The sequence below is a fragment of the Rattus rattus genome, chromosome 18, assembly GCF_011064425.1.
Source record: "Rattus rattus isolate New Zealand chromosome 18, Rrattus_CSIRO_v1, whole genome shotgun sequence".
Classification (NCBI taxonomy): Eukaryota; Metazoa; Chordata; class Mammalia; order Rodentia; family Muridae; genus Rattus; species Rattus rattus.
The window spans coordinates 1689625-1704462 of NC_046171.1; the positions used below are offsets into that span (position 1 = coordinate 1689625).

Consider the following 14838-nt stretch of genomic DNA (forward strand, 5'->3'; position numbering starts at 1 on the left):
AGCCCAGGGAGGGGTGCTGGCCAAAGCACACCAGGGAAGCTGAGAGTAAGTGCTGGTGGCTGCCAGTTCTGAGAATATCCCAATAACTCCCGAATGAGACAGTGGGTGGATGGCGTGCCCTGTGCCTGCTCCCAAAGCTGTTCACGCAGGATTAGAGGTGAGCACTTTCACACAGACGATGCTACCCTCTGGTGTGCGTGACACTGTCTGATCTCCATCAATAAGGACCCACAGTCCCTGACAGTGGACTTGGGTGAATCATGTCTGAGGTCAAGCAGTTGCCAAGTGCTTCACATGGTGGTGCGGGCTGCAGGCCGTCCCCAGGACACAGGCCTGGCACCCAGGGCCTCAGTCAATAGCAGGAACTCTATTGCTGAGCCACAGACTAGAACCAGAGTGTCGCCACGCCTGGTGACTGTCCTAAAGTGGGGTAGATCTCAGGATGGTGAGCCACACAGCCCACTGTTGTCTCTGGAGCACTCTGGGATGTGTTTAGGCCGCCACAACCTCCAGCACAGATGGCTTTGGCACTGTCCTTCCCCCTCACCTGGCCTCCTGCAGCCTGGCTGCCCCAGTGGTGACCCCCAGGGAGGGACAAGCCCAAAGCAGCAGGGCCTGGCTCTGCTCTACTCAGAATAAGAGCCCAGGCAGGTCATGCCCAGGCCGCCTGCTGGGGTCTCTATAAATGCTGTGTAAATAGTGTCCCAAAGAGAGGTGGTACAACAGCCAGGCCTTCCTGCCATGGCCCTGTCACCTCAGTCACAGGAACCTCATGAAAACCCGTAACAGTGCAAGTCTGAGGTGGGGCACGGAGCATGAACACACAGGCCTGGTGGGCTCTTTGGCGGGGTTCTCAGATGCACACAAACACAAAAGCAGATGAAAACGCCCCACCTGCACCCTCCAATACACACGGATATCCAAAAAGGGAAGAAGCAGCCATGTGTTGTAAGGTTCCGCAGTTTATTTGGTGGGCAGCCCAGGATGGAGTTGACGGTGGTCACAGTTACTCGGTTTTGTTCTCCTTACTGTAGGGGAGGGAAGCGGAGACAGGGTTTCGCCACGACCCAGGCTGGACTCAGTCTCCAGATCTTCTGGCCTCTCTGGTCAGGATCAGGCACAGCCACAGCCATGTACAGGTGAAATTTTGAGTGTTCGGAATGAATTTCTGATATGCAGGCCATAGCTGAGGCAGGAGCATTCCTGAAGGCCAGGACTAACCAGGCGTCTCCTCTTCCATCCTCCTCCCCTATAGAGCGCTCAGAGCCCTGGCATCCAGAGGCTGCAGGAGCATGCGCAGAGAGCCTGGCCCCATTCACCTCATGCCAGTAAGGAGGGCAGCCGGCCTGGGCCGTGCACCTCACTTCGCACTCTGTGATGATCCTTTCTTCTTCCTCTTTGGTTGCTGGACCCTAGGCCCCTTGGCTCTAGCCCCGGGCTTCCTCCTCTTCCCAGGAGGCCCTCTTTGGCCAGCCTTCTCATCCGTCTTCCTGCTCCTCTTCCTCTTCATTCCCCGGCTTGGGTCTGCACTTGAGGCTTCTGTCTCGCTCCCCACTGTGGACAAAGTGAGGATTGCGAACAAAATGCTGGGACAGTAGGACAGTATGTCACCTGACTCCACTGCAATGCCAGCCCCAGGGACAGCACCAGCCATGGCCACTGATGGGGGAGGGATATGATATGGAGAGCACACCCAAGTGATGTGAGCATCATCTGGGAGCCAGGATGTCTCAGGGAGGCTGGGCTCAGGAAGTGATCCCCAGAGGACAGGACCAGGATGAAGGGCCAAACCATGGAGCAGGGTGTGAGGACAGTGCAGGAAGAGAGGTAGAGATATCTGACAAGAGGGCCGGGGCTGTACCCCGAGGCCAGCAAACATAACTCAACCTGATAGGTCGGGGCTTAAAGACAGTGTCTGGGCTGAGGCTGGGCCAGGCCAAGGGCAGGCTGGGCAGAAGATACTGCCCAGCTGGCAGTATGGATGGGCTTCAGTGTGGAGGTAGCTGGGCCAGAGGCAGGGGGACCCTTCCCAGGGCAGATCCTAGGTCAGCTCAGGGCAGGGCCCCAGCACTGCACAGCAGGCCCCAGATAGTGTTTAGCAAGAGTGCTATAAGCCAGCATACACAGCAGGAAGGCTGGGGCAGAGGAGCTGAAACCAACGGTTACACGGGTGGAGGATTCAGGATCGTAAGGAGACAAGACAGACAGGCTCAAACCAAAGACAGCAACAGAGCCAAAGAGAGGTGGTCCAGCTGGAGCTCAGGCACCACGGGCTGAGGGCGGGCCCCACTTACAACAAAAAAGGGAAGAGTGACAAGGGCGGGGTCCCCAGGCCAGGTGCAAGGTAGGTGTTTGTGCATGAAGGCGGGACCAGCAGGGGACAGGGGAAGTGAGGTAGTCCATAGGTTAATCACCACCTAGGGTCCTCCCTACCTTCCTTATTCTGAGGCTGCAGTGTGGGCAAGCGCTTCTTTTTCTTCTTCCGTTTCCGCCTCCCTTCTAGCAGCTTCTTATAGGCTTTTTCAGGGACATCATCCTCAGGGAAAATGCCTGAGAACCAGGATGACAGTCAGGCAGAAATGAGGGGGTGGACCACCTCCATTCTGCCAGGCCTGCTTACATTACCACTCCACGGGATCAGGAAGGACCAAGATGCTGAGATCCGTGTCCGGGTGCACACAGACCCAGCTCAGAACCAGGGAAACACAGAGGCAGCCTGAGGCACATGTCTATTCCAGCTGGGCAGTACAGGCCTGTGCTAGGAGCGTGTGAGGCTACACATGTGCCTCGGGGACCCCTGCACTGCAGGGGCTTCCTGGACACTGGTTAGAAACCCACCACATGCACAATACACAAACACTCCAGTGTGAACTTCATCTAGAAATACTGGACATGAGTTCATGGCTGCATGAAGCATCAAGGTATGTTCTGGTGAGAAGAGAGGCCGGTTTCACTGGCGAGACAGGACAGGACAGTAAAAGGTCGCAAGGCCTCCAGGGGCTAGGACTGGTGATGAGGCCTGAGCACCTCCCAGCAGGCATAGAGGAACAGTGAGTGCTGTGGGGCCTTTGAGCCTAACCCTTCCCCGACCAACACAGACGACCGTAGACCTCTTGAGTGCGTGCGTGTGTATTGGGGGGACCATCTCAGTGCCCACCAGAGCCTCACCTCCAGCCAGGTCCCGCAGCCTGAAAGAGAAGACAGAGGACATCACTCAGTGTGGCTCTGCCAGATGAGTCCTCATGGGCGACCAGCTCAATGAGACGCCTGCCCAACTTCTGAGTCCCCCTGGCTCAGGCCACCTCACAGGACAGCACACAGGAAAGGCCGTGGGGGTGGGGCTGGGCAGTAAGCACACAGACTGACTGCCATGAAGGAGACAGCAGGGGCGAGGCCAGGCCTCCTGACTCACTTTTGGATCACTTTGTAGAGGCGCTTCCGGTTCTGAGAGGGGGTGCTCTGTCTACTGGCCAGCTTGAAGAGTTTGTTAGCCACTGCCTCGTAGTCAAACTGTTTCAAAAAGAAGTGAGAAATACAGATTCAGTCGGTGTCCATGTGACCGAACACAAAACCCCACTCCCGGGCTGAGGAGACACTTGGCCATCACCGACATTCCCTGCTCCACTACAGGCGCAGACCCACCCCGCTCGGCAAAGCCAGCAGAGAGACAACAGCCCAGCAGGCACCACCCCTGCCCAAGGGGAGCACAGGATTCAGAAGGCAGCCTGCTTCTTTTTGCAGCAGGGTCTTACCATGTGGCTCACTCTGGAGTGCAGGGATTAAAGTCCCTCTAACTTTAATTTCCGACTAGCCACAGCAGACAGGGAGAAACCAAATGAAACGAGCCCAGCACATTCTATCTGGCCCGTCCTATCCGCCTGGTCCGTTTCCTGAGCTGACTCAGAGCTGTGACCCAAATGCAGACCACTAAGCCTGTGCCACCCTGTTCAAGGCCAGCACCCCCATAATATGGTCAGACCTGGGGGTGCGGGCCACCAGCTCAAAGCAAAAGGAACGCCATGGGGTGCAGCAGTGCTGCTTAGCCCTGGCATCAATCTCTCAGCAGTGACCAGGAGCTGCCCAGTGGTCACTTACCCATCCTTCCCCGAAAGCCAGCCTCCATAAGGGCTGTCTGCACATCCCCATTGCTGTCCTTCCTCCTGGCAGCGGGGTTGGGGGTAGAGGCTACCCTTGTAGCCCAGACATGGATGCCTACCTGGAGGACAGGGCCAGTGTCTTCCTCGTCATCCCATGCCTCCTCGTCCACCTCAAGGTCAGCCCTACTTACGGAGCCTAAAAACAAATGTGGAGGCTAAACTCAAGGTACCCCGCCTAGCGCAGGGAGCCTCAGTACCACCACCAAGCCACTGAGGACCCTCGTGTCATGCACTGACACAGGCTGGGGACCGCACAAGCAGCTGTCTCATGGGAATATAGGGATGAGGAAGGGCATCCCAGGAGGCAGGTGTGGGCCAGTAGGCACCTTGGGCAGCAAAGGCAGACTCAGGTATCCCAGCAGGGGGCTAGGCCAGGGACCCCTGGAGCCATGCTTGGCTCAGCTAGGGACACGGAGCTGAGCTGTGTGCTCACAACTCTCGACAGCAGTGCCTTCTTGGTGTGGAACAGAGAGAGCCTGGTTCTCCCCTGATAGCACAGGCTGGCCCTGAACATGGGCAATCCTCCTGTCTCCCAAGTGCTGAGGTTATGGGCGTGTGCCCCCACAGCCCACTCAGCACAGCCTTCAGGTGAAGGGCTGCTGGACAGCGGTGCTGGGGGACACTGTGGCCAGGACAACATCTGTAGGACGCTCGCTGTGGAGCGGCTGATGAGCCACAAGCAGGCACCAATGGGTCTCACCTCAGAAACTCTTAGGATGACTGAGCTACCAAGAAAGCAAAGTTAAGACAAAGAAGGGAAGACGCACAGGATGCCAGGCAGTGTCCGCTGACCCTCAAGAAGGGGCTGTCAGAGCTGGCACCAAAGCTGAAAGAGGACACCCCAGCAGTGAGAGAACCCCCTCTTCTGAGACTTCATGACCACAGCATCAAGACAGAAAGCCAAGCAAGGCCCACTGCTACCAGAGCCTGGCCCAAACCCAGAGCCCACAGTGGCCGTTTACAAGTAGAGCGTATAGCACCATCATTTGTCCCTGGCTGCACTGTGGTCAGAGCGGGCAGGGCAGGGCAGAGGGGCAGAGGGAAGGTGACTGCTGGAAGTGGAGGGTCCGGGTGAAGGAGCAGGGGAGGGCTTGGGTGTGACCCGAGGTTAGAGCAGTTCCCAGTGCATAGAGTCTGAGTTCCATCCCCAACACCCCCAAAACCACAGACAAAACCAGGGCGAATGCTCCCCTGTGAACAGAGAGGTCAGGGTACATGCAGGACCCAGGGAGCACTAAGCCTTAGATAGGAGCATTCCAGGACTGAGCTGGGAGTCAAGATCTGAGACAGACTTAGGAGAGTAAACCAAATGTACTTCATGCCACGCAGCATGGGGCTCTGGAGCGAACAGCCAGGGCGGCTCCAACAATCCAGCACGAGACAGGACAGTCCGGGGCACCTCACCTGCGGGCTGATTCTTGGGCGCTGTGTCTTGCAGATCCTGCTCGTCCTCTGAGGCCTCGTCACTGTCATCATCACCACCGTCCTCGTCTGACCCTTCCCCCTCTCCGCTCTGTGCATCTAGTTCATTCATGAGGTCTTCTATGGCCAAGGGAGCCTGTTCCACGATCGCCTCAAAGATGCTCTGAGTGATCTTATGCAAAACCAGGGAGCTGAGGGTGAAGCAGACGCCAGAGAGCTCATTAGTGTGGGCTCTCGGACACCCTGTCACTCTCACAGCATTGGGGGCCAATGGCCACTGCAGCCCAAGGGGAAGGAAAACTGCCCGCTACTCACTCCTTAGTGCGGGCTGCTATCTGGCAGAAGGGCTTGATGAACTGCAGATTCTGGTCTGCGGTGAGCTGTATGGAAACCAAGAGACGGGAGCTGTGTTCAATGCTGGACACATGCACTGTACGCCACAGCCCTCACCCGAGCCTGCCTCACCTCTGCAGCGCCCACTTTGGTCAGCTCCTCCAGAAAAATCTCTAGGAAGTGGCTCTTCACCCCATTGGGGGCCTGGCTGTCAGGGCTCAGTATCTCGGTGGTCAGCAGCTGCAGCAGCTGCTCAATCTGTCTGAGGAGAGAAAAGCAAAGAACAGTGCGGCCATGCAGTCGCAGGTCTGCGGTGCCCCTGCGCCCTCCACATGGGTTCTGGCAGGAACATGCATGTGCCGGCAGGCGGCGTCATCCAGGGACACACCTGACCTTTTGCACCCATATGAAAAGACCCAGGTGGCACAAGGGAGTCCTGCTGGCCCAGGTTTGTATGACACCTGTCAGGAGTCTGGCTCTTGGCCATAAATATAAGGTCAAATATAACAGAATAGACACAGGCCTTTTGTATCTTCAAGACACCGTGGAAATATGGCCACTGAGATGCTCTGCAGGCCCATCCTCTCTACTTGGAAAAGGTATCAGGTCAGAACAGACCAGAGGCAAAGAGGAAGGTACACCAATAACGGCTGGGGCCACAGGCCCCCTGACTGGCTCCCCAGGCCCTGTTGCACGCTCCTTATTGGCAGCATGAGGAAGCTGTGCAGCTGTTGCTCTCCCAGGCACAGCTGTGCAGCTGTTGCTCTCCCAGGCACAGCTGTGCAGCTGTTGCTCTCCCAAGGCCAAGGAAGGACCAGGGCCCTTCAGGGTACACTCCAAAAACAGCACTGTTACCATGAGGAAGTTACAACACATAGGAAATAGTTCAGACCACCACAGTCCAGCATGCACTCATTCTCTGAGAGGAGGTAGGGGGGTGTGGACCCAGTTTTCACAGTGGATGCCTGATCTCGGTGCCCCAAGGCCAGCTCCCTGTCAGCACTGCTGACAACTCACAATCACACCTAAGTTTTCATCTAGATTTTTCTCTTCTTGCTGCCAAAACAAAAGAAAAAGAAGGTTCTTGGGGTTAATATTACTCTTTGGGTCAACCGGCATGGTGGTGCACTCAGGAGGCAGAAGCAGATGTCTGTGAGCTCAAGGCCAGCCTGGTCTACACAGTGAGTTACAGGGCAACTAGGACTATGGAGAGAGACACCATAGCCCTCAAATTTCACTCAAAATAAATAAATAAATAAAGTTGAAATATTTATTACTTTAAAAACTGTTACATGAAAACATTCAGAAACCCACTTTGTGGTGTAGAACTCTGGCTGTCACAAGGAACCTGCTGCCTCAGCTTGGACAGACACGGGTGAACAGGCAGCACCTAGGGGTTAGCTCTCTACGTGGGTGTCCCAAAGGACAGGAGTAGAAGCAGAACCCCAGGGGAGTGGAAGCTGCAGCCACAGAAGTCAAGGTCAGATAGGAACACAGACAACCATTGCTCGGAAGACATGGGCCAGCCCACCTAAGCACTGTGGTCAAAAGCAAGGGACCCGGATGAGAATGGCCACCACACCATTCGCCTGTTAAAACATGTTACGACCGGTGTACACAAGTCTGCCTCACTATAGAATGACTGGCATGGCAGAGTTTGGAAAAGACAGCATCATTTAACCATTTCACTTCATAAAATTATCTTAATTCAGCACCACCTGTGGTACCAAGTTATGTGAAAGCCGCCTGCCGACAACGAGGAATCACAAGAGGACTTCAGGATTCCTGGGATGAGCCAGGGCCAGGACCTTAAGCTGCCTGTGACTCTGACTCCCACAGGCGACCCACCTCTCTTCCCAACCTCCGGTTTTCACAGCCTTCAGCGACTCACTCAGGACCATCCTCATGAGCTAGGACACGAAAGAAACTCACGTTAGTAAGAGGACAGTCAACAAACCAAGCAAGCGTCCCTGTGTCCCAGAAGTCTCCTGAAGGTAAGGCCTCTGTCTGTCCCAAGGGGTATGACTGGGTGGAGTGCTGCAGACAGGAGGGGAAATGTCCGTGGCACAGAGCCCTCAGGATCCTGGGGCTGGAGATCAGAGCTCTGCACTTGGCTTCATGAGCAACAGGTTCACGTGAGTGAGTGGGATCTGTAAACTAGAGCTGAGTGGAACAGTCAGGGCGTGCACCGGGCTCTCCCACAGGAGACAGTGCTACTACACAGCCAAGGCTGAAGCTGGGCCTCACTTCCCCTATAAAAAAAGACACTTAAAAAAAAAAAAAAAAAAAAATCGGGCTGGAGGGATGGCTCAGTGGTTAAAGCACTGACTACTCTTCCAGAGGTCCTGAGTTCAATTCCCAGCAACCACATGGTGGCTCACAACCATCTGTATTAAGATCTGATGTCCTCTTCTGGTGTGTCTGAAGACAGCAACAGTGTGCTCAAGTACATAAAATAAACAGTGGCCGAGAGGAGCACGACACAGAAAGAGAAAGAAAACAGGGGCCACACTGCAGTCCAAGGGCCAGAAGAGGATCTTCGGACAAGGGGGACTAAAGCCCCTTTCTGCCATGTGCTTGGGCCATGGCTCACTGGCGGTCAGAATGGCTTTACCTCCTTGAGGAGGGCTGAGGCAAGGCAGAAGCCCTGCTTTGAAGTCTCACTGACTGGCCCTTAAGATGGAGACTTCAAGCTACATGTAGATTCCAAACCAGCCCTTGCCGACTCCTCCACCCCAGGGTGCCACGCTGCCTCACCATGTAGAACTTATCCAGACGCAGTCTGTCGATGCCCACCCACTCTCGGATCATGGTCTGCCAGAAGGCCCGCAGGAACAGGTGCTCTAGGAGAGAGAGAAAGGACGCACTCGTCAACACCAGAGCCATGGGGAGGGGGACAGGGGGGACATCACAAACCCACAGAACCTATCATTCATTCACAGTTCTCAGAACAGAGGGTTTCCAGGTTCCACAGGGGGCAAAAACCACAAGAACAGTCGAACCGAGCTGAGTCTCTGTTGTCTGAACAAATGCACAAAGAAGCAGCAGGAACTGGGAGAGGAGTGACTACTGGGGACATATCCTCCCTAGGCCTCTTTGTCCCTGCCTTGGCTTGGACTAACGCCCTCCCGACACCCAAGCGAGGCCTTTAGCAAGGAGTCTCTGAGGCAGAACTATAGGCAGATGCCTGGTGCTTGCCCAACTAGACCCATTAACCCTGCAGTAACAGCAGATGAGTCAGATACAGGATGCCAAGTCTGAACTGCGCCCTCCTCCCCCCAAAATCTTATAGAGGAGCTCCAAACCCTTGGTACTTCAAAATGTACCTGGAGTGGACAGAGGGGCTCTGCTCAGGGTACTAAAGCAGGTCTTGAGGGTGGACCCATGTACTCAGAGTCAACCAGAGAAGGCTCCATCAGAAAGGATTGAGCCAGCCCTGGGAAGCCTTGGTACTGGGACTCTCCTCTTCTCTACAAAGTTCTATGCTAGCAAAGGGCTGTTTGGATGGCTCAGTCATGGTGGCCTGGTCACCAGATTACCAAGCGGTCACTTTAGCTTTGACCCAGCAAAGCAACTCCCCTGCCAGTCCTTAGGGAGCAGGGAGCTCAGATCCACTCTCTCTTTTACATACAGTTAAAGAGAGATCCTGATGTCACCATACACATCCCAGATGCTAGCGCCCAGGGAAGTTGAAGGAGGAAGATCCCAAGTTTGAGGCCATCCTGAGTGACACAGGAAGAACCTGTCTCCGAAAAGAGGGGTGGGAGAAGGGACTCTCCTAAACTGAGGTGTGCGCAAATCCCTCAACTTGCCAACTTTGGTCTCCTGTAGCTAAAGCCCAACTCGCTGAGGACAGGAGCCAGCAGGAGCATCCGGTTTCCCTGTCAGGACTGCCCTCAGAGCAGAGCAGAGGCCTCAGACATGCTATGTCCCAGGGCTAGGCTGGCCTGAGGCAGGGTCTGGACCTCAGGACATGTCAAGGCTGCCTAAGTGATTCTTTTTTTTTTTTTTTCTTTTCTTTTTTTCGGAGCTGGGGATCGAACCCAGGGCCTTGAGCTTGCTAGGCAAGTGCTCTACCGCTGAGCTAAATCCCCAACCCTGCCTAAGTGATTCTATCGGGCAGGAAGGGATGGGAAACAGAAGAGCTAGAAAACACACAAAGACAGCCATTCTCGATGTGAGAGTTTCCACCCCCTTTTGGAAGTCAAATGACCCTTTCACAGGGGTCACCTAGGACCACTGGAAAACACAGATATTGACATTACAGTTCACAACAGTAGCAAAGTTACAGTTAGGAAGTAGCGATGAAAATGACTTTACGGTCAGGGGCCTCCGCGACATGAGGAACTGCATAAGGGTAGCAGCATCAAGAGGGCTGAGACACTGCACGTAAGAGTGGGTGTCATGGTATCATGACACCGGCTGTCATATGCTGCACCACTCTTTAGCCATGTCTGTTTGGTAAACTGAGGGAAGCTGGCTCACGCCACAAGCATCCACACAGCCGCCTCCCCGCAGCTTGTGTGAGGTTTGAGAGCACGCTGCTGCCTCGGTCCCACTGAATCTCAGCGACTCTGGTGTTTTCGACAGGGCCAGGCCTGGCTTCGGTGTGGTACTCACGTGACTCTGTGGTCTGAAAAGCATGGACGAGCTGGGCAATGGTCCTGCCTAGGTCTTCCTGTGAGGGAAAAAGGAAGCGCACCCTTAGGCCCTGAAGCACTGTGCTCTGATGGCAAACACACCCCAATGCCCTCTACTCCAAAGGACCAGCTGCCAGTCAGCCTCCTCTCCTTGCTGCAAACGGCCTATTCTGCAGGAGCCATCAGACTTTCCGCTATAAACAGCAGAGTCGGTTCTATGTTAAAGGGGTGGGGGTGGGGTAAACACAAGCCCCACCCACTCCTTGTCACAGTTTTTTAGCTACCTTCCCAGGCACCCACCTGCTGGAGGGGCTTGTCCTGCATCCACATGCAATAAAACAGTCCTTTCCATACTTTTAGAAGCTCCTCTGGAGTAAAACCACCTGCATCACAAGAGCAATGGTAAGACTCAGTGAACCCTGGAACTTACCACCCCGAGCCAAGAAGGAAAGCCTGAATAATATGATTGGGATGTCAGCCCATCCCTCAAAACATTCTCCAACAGAACTGCCATACCTGTGCCTGGAAGAGCTCCCCACACACACACACCCCGCCCCCAGCAGCTTCATGCACCGGCAGACAGGTATCAGTCCCACGGGGTTAAAACTCAGAACCACAACACTTTCGGGATCGGGTGCATAGTTAATGCAACGATTTGATGAAGCCAGTGTTAGACCAAGGAGTTGTAGTTAGTCTATTACATTCCAGATATTAAACGGTCAAAGTTATTCCTTCGGGCTAGCAAAGGACATCACTGTCATTTAGTGAGGCGCATTCACCAAGATGGGGCGTGTAAAACTGCCCTGCGGCACTTCCTAAAGCATACAAGCCGTGGCCTTGGCCAAACCACAGCTCAGCGAATCTAGAATTTGCACTTGCGGAGAGATACCCAAAAGACACAGAGACTACTGACAGAGGGTCGCTCACTGAGGGACAGAAGCATAGAAATCGCTTAGCAAAATGCACGTCCCAGGAAAGGGGTGTCGTTAAGGACACAGGACGTCGGTAAGGGCCGGCGAAGAGCACCAGCAAGCTACAGGAGGAGGGAAAGCACGCAGTCCGACCGGGTCAGGCTGAGCCAAGAGAACCGCAGACGAAGGCCGGGTCCTGCGGGGCCCACGCGGCGGAGCTCGCCGGTCTTCCCTCCCGCGTACCTGTCGCTCGCTGACTCCTGGCCACGATGTACTTCTGCAGCTTCCGTAACGCGCGGTCCCGCGTCACCTGCTCATTGCCCGCAAGGCGCTGCGCCAGCTGGATCTCCGGCGGGAGCGGCACTCCGGGAACCATGGTGAGCAGGACCCTGAGACCACGCACTCCGCTGGGGCGCTCGAGTGACGACACGTGCGCGTCACGCCAGCGCGACACCACTGCGACGTCACATTGACGCGACACAACACGCGAAACGTCAAGCGTCCTGGACGACGCCGGCGCGCTACCGCCTCTCAGTGGCCGGGAGGCGCAACTGCAGCTCGCAGGGAGGATGGTGGCCTGGTCTAATAAGGTCTTTGATCTTTGATTCATGGGAAGGTCAAAGCATTGTCTCCTGTCTACTGCAGCAGGATGGCTGCATTACGAGAAGATCTTGATTTGGTCCAGCTTGTCCTCAGCTGCATCACTCAGCTATGGAGGGCTGCATGGAGCGACCCTTTGCATCCTGAGTCATGTTAGCAGGAGAAGGGGTGAGATAAACCATACACCACTGAGAACCCAAAACACCTTCCCTGATCCCTAATACCCGAATCCCCAGGGAAATACATCTGGTCAAGCCTCCTGGAAAGCATCCCCTTTCCTAGACAGAGAAAAGCTAGACGGCTGTCATGATCCAGATTATTGGACAAGGTGCAGGCTACCTATCCTGAAGGTAGGCAGGCTAATTAATACACACACTAGAGAAGGCAGAGAGGGTGTGCAGAACTTGAGTGTGCCCTGGTTCAATAAATGTGTGGTGACACCATTTGGGACACAATTGGGAAATTTTCCAAATAGCCTAATGTCAGATTAGAATACAAAACAATTACAGATTTCATTGGTGTTGCCATGGTGTTTTCCCTGGAAAAGATGGAGGGCAGGTTGTTCAAAGTCTGACTGAAGAGGAACTGGAGTGGGAGAGGGCATGACAGGAACATAGACAAGTCAGCACTTTCCACAACGTCTGAATTTACTAACAAAAAAATTGATAAACCACATTAGTGTTATGGTGGAGATTTTTCAAGTCATTCCAGTTTCTTTGACTTAGGCAAGCTATCTTAAATTACTAATACTGGGGCTGAATTGACGGCTCAGTGGTTAAGAGAACTGGCTGATCTTCCAGAAGTCCTGAGTTCAATTCCCAGCAACCACACGGTGGCTCACAACCATTTGTAATGGGATCCGATGCCGATGTGTGTATTATACACACACACACACACACACGCACACACATATGCCATATATATATATATATATATATATATATATATAATAGGTTAAGGGATGATGTGAGGAGGGCATAAGAGGGAAAGAGAGGCTATTAACTTGGTCAAGCAGTTTCGGAGGCCCTAGACCACCAAGTCACACACGGAGATGAGTGACACACTGGCTGCTATACGGACAGAAAGATCCCAAGATGGTTGGTTTCTGGCTTTGGACCTGGAGCCATTCTCACTCCGGGTCACTGGTGTCACCTGTTGGACTTAGGACACAGGTGTGGCTTCCTGCTGGGTGGGACCGTAGCTGACCGTTCTGTAGCCATAAGTCACATTTCTGTATGTGGCAATATCCTCTCGTCCCCTGCGGCTAGACGCTCATCCCTAGATCTGATGAAGACAAGGCAGGATGTCAGGGTCATAGGTCATCAGGAGAGACAGAGGTGATTCTGAAAGACACTAAGAAGCAAATCCTTGGATCCCGGCACCCATGGTGCTGGGGCCCTCTACCTTCCCTCTCTGTGGAAAAATCCCTCCCTCTGTTTGGTGTATTATGCAAATGGAAGTGGGGGGACACACCTGGCTGCCGCCCTCCCCAGTAATCAGGCCACGCCTGCTGAGCACACCACTCTACTTTCTATGGTGGCAGCAGACACTTGTAGGTAAGTGTCCTTCCTTACCTCTGCCACTCTGAGCAAACAATTCTCCAGTGGACCCCAAAGCTGGCTTTGGTTATGGGCAAGTTCCTCCCCTGCTGGGAAGTCGTAAGAGATTTCTCTGAAGGTATTTTCCTCCCTCCCTCCCTCCCTCCCCCTCCCTCCCTCCCTCCTTCTCTCCCTCTTTCCCTCCCTCTCCCTCTCTCTCTCTGTCAGGCCCCCTCATACTATCCATTGAAGCTGTCTCTTTCCCTCTCTCCTCCTGTGCCCTCCCCCACGTCTCTCTCTGCCCTCCCCCCCACCCCTCCCCACACACACCCCTGTTTCACTACTTAGCCCCTCTTGGCCCAGAGATCCACTTGCCTCTCTCTGCCTCCAGAGGGCTAGGATGAAAGGTCTGCGCCACCCTCTCCTACTCTCTGTGAGCAAGAGGAGGTCCCTACCTAAAGGGGCTTCACGTGTCAGTGGCAGCAGGGCCATCAATAACATGACAAACACGTGTGCCAGAGCAGACCCATCACCCTGTGAAAGACAGGGGGAAGGACCAAGCCTAGAGATGAATCTTAGTAGGACCTAGTGTGACTCTCTGACAGAAGAGTTCATCCAAGCACCAACACAGCACATAAAAGTGAAACTCAAGGGGCTGGAGAGATGGCTCAGTGGTTAAGAGCACCGACTGCTCTTCCAGAGGTCCTGAGTTCAATTCCCAGCACCCACATGGTGGCTCACAACCATCTGTAGTGGGATCCGATGCCCTCTTCTGGTGTGTCTGAAGACAGCAACAGTGTACTCATAAAATAAGATAAATCTTTAAAAAAAAAGAATTCAGTTCATAAACCTATTTCCTAATGTCATGGACACCATACACTCCCAAGGTGAGATCTGTTACTTTTTTAGTATTTATTTATTTTGGGTTTTGTGAGACAGGGTTTCTATGTCCTCGAACTCACTCTGACCAGGCTGCCCTCAAACTCAGAGAGATCCACCTTCCTCTGCCTCCCAAGTACTGGATTTAAAGTCGTGTGCCACCACGCCCGGCTCATTTATTTAGTTATTTATTTATTTTAGAATAGCCCAAAACTCCTGATCTTGCTTCAACTACCTAAGTGCCGAGGTGACATGTCTCTGCTTCCGTCCTGGTTTCCAAAGTGGAGGAGGCAGGTCTGGAGTGTCTTGTCCATTTCCCTGTCAAACAGCTTGGGAACCCAGCCTTGGGTCTAGGGCA

General features: G+C 54.1%; 1 protein-coding gene across 1 annotated transcript; it reads right to left on the bottom strand.

Moving 5' to 3' along the window:
• Positions 1–942: 942 nt before the first annotated feature.
• Rrp1 (ribosomal RNA processing 1) lies at positions 943–11898 on the bottom strand. The gene is made up of 13 exons (XM_032888761.1): positions 11707–11898; positions 10853–10935; positions 10533–10590; positions 8670–8755; positions 7761–7822; positions 6045–6174; positions 5895–5959; positions 5562–5770; positions 4217–4293; positions 3413–3510; positions 3169–3188; positions 2434–2550; positions 943–1554 (listed from the first exon to the last, which is right to left on the bottom strand). The coding sequence occupies exons 1-13, from the start codon at positions 11837–11839 to the stop codon at positions 1361–1363; spliced, it is 1332 nt and encodes a 443-aa protein (XP_032744652.1). The 5' UTR covers positions 11840–11898; the 3' UTR covers positions 943–1360.
• Positions 11899–14838: the final 2940 nt, after the last annotated feature.

Bases quoted from the DNA above. Each gene is read 5' to 3' on its own strand.
- Rrp1 (XM_032888761.1), bottom strand. From the start codon at position 11,839: ATGGTTCCCGGAGTGCCGCTCCCGCCGGAGATCCAGCTGGCGCAGCGC. The intron at 6,175-7,760 runs GTGGGTCGCCTG...TTCTCTCCTCAG, and splicing joins ACCGGAGGTTGGGAAGAGAG to ACAGATTGAGCAGCTGCTGC. The intron at 5,960-6,044 runs GTGAGGCAGGCT...GTTTCCATACAG, and splicing joins CCAAAGTGGGCGCTGCAGAG to CTCACCGCAGACCAGAATCT.